This window comes from Oncorhynchus mykiss, chromosome 12 (assembly GCF_057628025.1).
Source record: "Oncorhynchus mykiss isolate SJ-2025 chromosome 12, ASM5762802v1, whole genome shotgun sequence".
NCBI classification, from domain to species: Eukaryota; Metazoa; Chordata; class Actinopteri; order Salmoniformes; family Salmonidae; genus Oncorhynchus; species Oncorhynchus mykiss.
In genome coordinates, this window is record NC_143033.1 from 52,090,443 (window position 1) to 52,098,101 (window position 7,659).

A 7,659-nucleotide genomic window follows, 5' to 3' on the forward strand; every position below is an offset into this window, starting at 1 on the left:
TGTCTGGGTGAATGAGTGGTGGTGTTGTGTCGAGTCAGTGGATCTGTTGTCCTTCAGTGCCTGGCTGGAGGGGGAGGAGGACCCTGTTATTGAGCGTGTCAACCAGAGGATAGAGGACATCACAGGCCTGACGACGCAGACTGCCGAGTTACTCCAGGTACACACCACATACTATATAGGACTGTACGTGCATTCTACCTGTTAAGACACGCATATGACCTAACACTGGATACTATTTTCTGGTGGCTCACTGCAAGAATACCCCTGTTCACTCTTTGAAACTATACTGACAATCTTAACAGACACCTGGTTTTGTGTGACTAGTCTCAAGCTTCAGATGTTGTTAAATAATTCAGCTTCTTCTCTTTTCACTGAACAGATTGCTAACTATGGGGTCGGAGGACAATATGAGCCACATTTTGATTTCTCCAGGGTAAGGGTAAACTCTAGACGGCCTACAATTGCTCTCTGTTGCATCTGAGAAGGGATGCAACAGGCATGCAATGGTTTATCCTGCTGGGTTCTATGGAGAAAGTATGTTTTCACGTGTATGTTGACCTGTGATAAAATTTTTAAAAAAGACTTCCGTAGCACACACGTTTGAGCTGCTGAGCTGTTGATGGGGTTAGCAGTCAAACATGCAAGACATTGTCTAAGACAAATGTAGACCTATAACGTTTTGTCGGGGGTTCTCCATCTCATTGACCATCCACTGCTAGAATAGTGAGTAATCTAAGAGAGGCCCTGAATTCCTATATGGCAGATATTCCCTATATAGTGCACTACTTTTGACCAGGGCTCTTGGACGTGGCCCTAGATGAAGGGTTGAGTCACAGTTCAACCATGTCCATAACCCCCGAGTGCATCTTCCTATAAGGAGAAGAGTCGCTAGTAAAAATATACAATTGTCATTTAGAAAATCATCACATTTTCGGACATGATCAAGTTTGTCCATGCTTTGTCTGGCTTTGATATGTGGTGATTTGAGTTATGGAATTATTTAAAAACACATTTAATACACGGTCAGAAGTTGTTTTATTTTACGTTTCTGGCAACAACAAAAAATCACAGCAGGATGAAGATTGCATTTTTAAACTCGGGCACAGTTTAAGGTTTTATAGTGAGTAATGTGTGTAGGTTTCTTCTGTCTGGAAGGTTTCAGACTGTGCAACGCAAGATTCCCGAGGCCACCACCCATTTGTAGACCGTGCCACTGGGAAGTGCACAAAGTATCAATTAACTTCATGAAAATATATCCATATTAATCAAATAGTGAATCTAATCATCTACATTATTCTATATTATATTCAAAATGCTAAATATTCAGTAGTAGCTCATATTTTGTGAAATTGGTTAGGCCTCACTAATTTTTCAATGACTATGATAAGTCAAACAGTTGTTAATAATCAATTTAGCTATAGATGATTGATTTAGTGCCCTAGTGGCGGGATCCAAGAGTTATTCATTTCAGTCTGGGTTAAAAGTTATAAACATTTGTTGCAGCGTCCTCAGGACATCATGGTCGATGGAAATAGACTTGCTACCTTCCTGAACTACGTAAGTACATGTCTCTGTGTTTTTTTTTCAATGTGTGTTTTACTCTCAAATTTTATCTTCATAGAAAGATGAACCTGATGCTTTCAAAACATTAGGCACGGGAAATCGTGTGGCTACTTTTTTAAATTACGTAAGTATGCGAATCCAGTTGCTGCCATCAATTTACCGTAGCAGTTACTGATTTTAGATTTGGACTCTTCTTTTTTGGGTCTCCATTTTGCATAATTATTGTTTTTGGCAGATCAATGAACTCTATTTGAATATTGGACTTCAATTGATTGACATTTCCATGTTTCTCAACCATTTGACAATCCGTGTTACCGCATACTCATACCATCACTAACCTAGTAGATGGTTGTCGGGAAAAAAGGTGATCAAAAACAGGACATTTCCCCTTGGAGTCTCTGTCAGTCAATTTCAGTGCATATTGCGTCGTGTTGTACCCCCCCCCCCCCCTACCCCACAACATGCTACCTTGTTTCTTGGTCCATGCTAATACTGTATGTGTGATGTGAGTGTGTAAATAGAAGAAGAGTGCCACGCTTTGCAAAACTACAGTGCTTTTGGATCACTTAGTTTTCTGCTGCACTTCTGTCTAGTTGAATGACTGGCTGTTATGGACTTGGTGTTGCTGTATAATGGTGTGTAATAAACATTATGTTTAGTGTCATTGAACAATTTGCATAGTTTCAAGACTTTCAAGACACTTATTTAGATCGTCAGTAGCCTTTACATTGCTACATGTTATTGTTTTATTTAGATCGTCAGTGGTCTTTACATTGCTACATGTTATTGTTTTATTTAGATCGTCAGTGGTCTTTACATTGCTACATGTTATTGTTTTATTTAGATCGTCAGTAGCCTTTATATTGCTACATGTTATTGTTTTATTTAGATCGTCGGTAGCCTTTACATTGCTACATGTTATTGTTTTATTTAGATCGTCAGTAGCCTTTACATTGCTACATGTTATTGTTTTATTTAGATCGTCAGTAGTCTTTAAGTTGCTACATGTTATTTTTTTTAAATTAAGATCACTTTATTCGTCCATTGGTCACATGGTCCAATAGAAAAGTCACTTTGCTTTATCCCAACCCCTCTGAAAGACACAAGTACACATATACAGGTTGGAGCAGGGGGCTGCCACACTGGGCGCCAGTGGAGCAGTTGTTGTGGGTGGTTAAGTGCCTTGCTCAAGGGCACAACAACAAGCAATGTCATCTAGGATTTGATACCGTCAGACGTGGGATTGTAACTGGCAACATTCCGGTTGCTGGCTCGCCTCTCTTACCACTAGGCTACCTGTAACTTGTATCATTACGCGCCTGTTAAAACAGTGTATCCTTTTAAAGGCAGTACACATTTTTTTACAGTATAGTACATTCATAAGTGCACTTACTGTATATCAGTAAAGACAGCTGACAGGGTTGTGTTTTCCCTGACAGATGAGTGATGTTGAAGCGGGAGGAGCAACTGTGTTCCCAGACTTTGGAGCAGCTATCTATCCCAAAAAGGTGAGAGATAAACCATTCACCTACTCTTAGACAAGTACAGCCCTCATCATTATAGGGCCATGTCACCTGGTCATGAAAAACTCTAGATGAAAGGCTCTAGATTTTCCTGGTCAGGTCACATGGTCAGGGAAAACTCCTGGCCCTTTTCATCAAATATATGTCACCATGGGTTGAGATGGCACACACTATCCTATAGTGGGCCATCATGTTGATGCAGTGGTGACTTATATGTACTGAACAGGTATGTCTGCTCTGTGTGTCCACAGGGAACTGCAGTCTTCTGGTACAACCTCTTTAGGAGTGGAGAGGGAGACTACAGGACCAGACACGCTGCCTGTCCTGTGTTAGTAGGATGTAAATGGGGTGAGTTGGATGGAGAGTTTAATCCAAACTCACAAGCAGCGTCTAATCTCAATATCAATCAATTAATTGGTGTCAGTCATTTGATGTGTTTCTTTGACTACTTCCTAGTCGGTGCTCCTTGTATGTATCTCTCACATAAGCTGCAATCAAACCTTCATAGGAATGTTACCTCAGGGTCGTTCCACATCAAAAAATACAAGAAAGAAGATTGACACCGACCATCTCAGATTGGTTTGAAATCGTTTCTGTAGTTAGAAACAGGTAGGATTTGCATTCCTGAAACATTAGGTCAAAATATAATTTAGTCTTTGAGAATTGAAGACAGTTGATTGCACCCAAAATGGCCATTTTAATTTATATGATTCATATAATATTCAATAGATATCTGATTTGGACCTACATTCTTCCAAGCAATGAGAAAGCCATGAGGAATCCCCCCAAAAAATTACGAAAGCCACCCCCTCACCTCACACCAATCCCACCCCAACAACCAGTGTTCAGTATCAGTTCTCTGTGTTTGACAAGAGGTATGGAGCTGCATCTTGGAGTATTGTTTATTCATACTATGTAATGTATTCCCTGTGAATCTGGTGACGGTTATTTCCCCCTGTTCAGAGAAATTAGTCATTGAAGTCACTTGCCTTTATTTCCTGTTAAACTTTGTGAAAGTACCAGCCTTTGACCACTAGATGGTTCTGTTCCTGCTATACTGTCACACCTTTTTACCAATTTTGCTGGTCACTTGTATATATTAAATGGATCACAACATTTTCTTTGCACCTTTGGGTAGAAAACGAATTGCTCATGGTAAAAAAATACTGTAAATGATGTGGTCCTACAAGTCAAGACAGTTCTACATGAAATAGATGTTGTTGACCTTCTCTTAGCAACCATTTTTTGGATTCCTCATGTCTTACTTATTGGTAAGAAGAAGTTTGGTCCAAATCGGAGGTTGGGTACTATATTTATTGAATAATATATGAATCCTATCAAATAAAATGGCCAATTTATGTATAATCAGTTAGCTTAAATTCTCAAAGATCAAATTATATTTCAACAAAATAATGTTGAAGGAATGCTTGTCTTATCTGTTTCTAACAATCTGAGATGGTGGGTTTCATGGCTTGTGGAAATGACATGGAATGACCTGCAGTGTTTGTTTTTTGAAAGTCTGCCTGCACATACACTTACAGTGCCTTCAGAAATTAATTACAGCCCTTGACTTTTTTGTGTTATAGCCTGATTAAATTCAGATTTTCTTTGTCACTGTCTTATACACAATGCCCCATAATGTCAGTGGAATTACGTTTTTCACATTTTTACAAGTTAATTAAAAATGAAAAGCTGAAATATCTTGAGTCAATAAGTATTCAACTCCTTTGTTATGGCAAACCTAAATACATTTGCTTAACAAGTCACATAATAAATTGCAAAAAAATGTGGCAAAGCAATTAACCAGTTGTCCTGAATACAAAGTGTTCACTGAACAAAAATGTAAAAGCAACATGTAAAGTTTGGTCCCATGTTTCATGATCTGAAATCAAAGATAGCAGAAATGTTCCATATGCACAAAAAGCGTATTTCTCTCAAATGTTGTGAGCATTTCTCCTTTGCCAAGATAATTCATTCACGTGACAGCTGTTCCATGTCAAGAAGCTAATTAAACAGCATGGTCATTACACAAGTGCACCTTGTGCTTGGGACAATAAAAGGCCACTCTAAAATGTGCAGCTTTGTCACACAACGCAATGCCACAGATGACTTAAGTTTTGAGGTAGTGTTCAATTGGGATGTTGACTGCAGGAATGTCCACCAGAGCTGTTGCCAAAGAATTGAATGCTAATTTCTCTACCATAAATTGCCTCCAACGTTGTTTTAAAGAATTTGGCAGTACGTCCAAGCGGCTTCACAAACGCAGACCATATGTAACCAGGCCAGGACCTCCACATCTGGCTTCTTCACTTGACGGCTCATCTGAGACCAGCCACCTGGACAGCTGATGAAACTGTGGGTTTGCACATCTGAAGAATTTCTGCACAAACCGTCAGAAACCGTCTCAGGAAAGCTCATCTGCATGCTCGTTGTCCTCGCAAGGGTCTTGACCTGACTGCAGTTTGGCGTCGTAACCGTTTTCAGTGGGCAAATGCTCTCCTTCGATGGCCACTGGCGCACTGGAGAAGTGTGCCCTTCACGGATTAATCCCAGTTTCAACTGTACAGATAGCAGTGTATAGCGTAATGTGGGAGACCAGTTTGCTGATGTCAACGTTGTGAATAGAGTGCCCCGTGGTGGTGGGGATATGGTATGGGCAGGCATAAGCTACGTACAACAAACACAATTGCATTTTATCGATGGCAATTTGAATGCACAGAGATACCATAACGAGATCCTGAGGCCCATAGTCGTGCCGTTTATCCGACGCCATCACCTCATGTTTCATGTTTGTAATGCTCTGGATCGACGTGTACAATAGTATGTTCCAGTTCCCGCCAATATCCAGCAACTTCGCACAGCCATTGAAGAGGAGTGGGACAACATTCCGATGCCACAATCAACAGCCTGATCAACTCTACGCTGCATGCCAGATACTGACTGGTTTTCTGATCCCTACCTTTTTTTTTAAGGTATCTGTGACCATCAGATGCATGTCTCTATTCCAAGTCATGTGAAATCCATAGATTAGGGCCTAATAAATGTATTTACATTTATTTTATTTTATTATATGAACTGTAGCTTAGTAAAACCTTTGAAATTGTTGCGTGTTGCGTTTTATATTTTTGTTCAGTATACTGAAAACTATTGTCTAGGATTGATCAACAATCAATTTGACAGAACTTGAACAAATGTTGTACAATCCAGGTGTGGAAAGCTCTTAGACTTACTCAGAAAGACTCTCAGCTGTAATTGCTGCCAAAGGTGCTTCCAAAAAATATTGACTCGGGTGTGAATACTTATGTAAATAAGATTTTTAATTTTCAATAACTTTGCCATAATTTCTAAAAACATGTTTTCAGGTTGTCATTATGGAGTATTGTGTAGATGGGTGAGAGTTTACATTTTTTTTTGCCCATTTGTTTTTTAGGCTATAACACAAGAGAATGTAGAATAAGTGAAGTGGTATGAATACTTTCTGAAGGCACTGTACTTCTGGAATAGGAAGCATCTACCTGTGAGTGGAGTCTTCCTGGTAGTTGTAGGTTTTAACAGAGCCCTAATCTCACACATTGGAGATAATTGAGACTTCCACTGAATTGAGACTGACATTGACATACTGTACATTTGTTTTAAAATCTGTTGCCAGTGTCCAACAAATGGATCCACGAACGAGGTCAGGAGTTCAGGAGGCCATGTGGCCTGACAGAAGTGGACTGAACTTGACCTCTCACCCCTGACCCCTGGCTGGAGGAGTACACTCCACCTGCAGTGCCTGAACTTTTGATTGAACACACACACACACACACACCTACACACACACACACACACACACACACCTACCTACTGTGGTATCCATTATGGCTTTTAACAATGATCTGAAGCTTGGGAGTCTGCAGTAACTATGCAGATAAAGAGAAATGGATATGTAGCGTTAAAGTAGCGTTAAAGTATCTGATTTCTTGTTTTGTTTACATGTTTGTTTAGCATTCAGATGTTTCATACAAAAATGACTCATGCATAACCACATACTGACTGCACAACCCTATCAGAACATACTGCTTCATCTATTCCTGTCCATTTACGTTTGTATTTATAGACTTCTTAAATTATTACACTGTATGATTGTGACATTTTTAAAAGATGGAAAATGTGGAGCAGAATAAACAGTGTATTTGATTCAAAGTGCAGTAGGCCTACACTCACTATTGTGATGGCTGATCTCTTGACGGCTCTGTCAAATGGAAGTTGTTACGAGGTTTTGCCTAGCCCAAACCTATTTTATGATTACATTTTTCTAAATTAGCCTAAAATTGGCTAAGGCTCATGATTTATATCTGACTGCCTGATAAATCCCATCAACGCTGCCTGCATGATCTAAGTGCAAGAAAAAAGGACTAGTCATCATCCGATATGAACCACTTCAGGAGTTCGCCACTAGAGGGTCAGTCTGTTTGTGCTATCCTGCCAACTCCTTGTCAGTCATTGTCAAACAGATATGAGACCAGGCTACATTGGAAGGCCTATGTTGTAACCTTGTGAACAAAGTTGTGTAACATTACTGTTTCATCGT

The 7,659-nt window shown here is 39.7% G+C and overlaps 1 protein-coding gene across 3 annotated transcripts in view; it reads left to right on the forward strand.

The window, feature by feature from the left end:
- p4ha2 (procollagen-proline, 2-oxoglutarate 4-dioxygenase (proline 4-hydroxylase), alpha polypeptide 2) overlaps positions 1–7,271 on the forward strand; it is a 33,635-nt gene extending 26,364 nt beyond the window's left edge. The window contains exons 10-16 of one of the 3 annotated variants that reach the window (XM_036937756.2): positions 58–157; positions 380–433; positions 1,504–1,557; positions 1,622–1,687; positions 3,003–3,071; positions 3,338–3,434; positions 6,736–7,271. In XM_036937756.2, coding sequence (XP_036793651.1) covers positions 58–157; positions 380–433; positions 1,504–1,557; positions 1,622–1,687; positions 3,003–3,071; positions 3,338–3,434; positions 6,736–6,806 — 511 coding nt within the window. In that variant the 3' untranslated portion in view covers positions 6,807–7,271. The remainder of the gene's footprint in view (positions 1–57; positions 158–379; positions 434–1,503; positions 1,558–1,621; positions 1,688–3,002; positions 3,072–3,337; positions 3,435–6,735) is intronic. The other 2 variants (XM_036937755.2, XM_021624096.3) reach the window with 2 other exon arrangements.
- Positions 7,272–7,659: the final 388 nt, after the last annotated feature.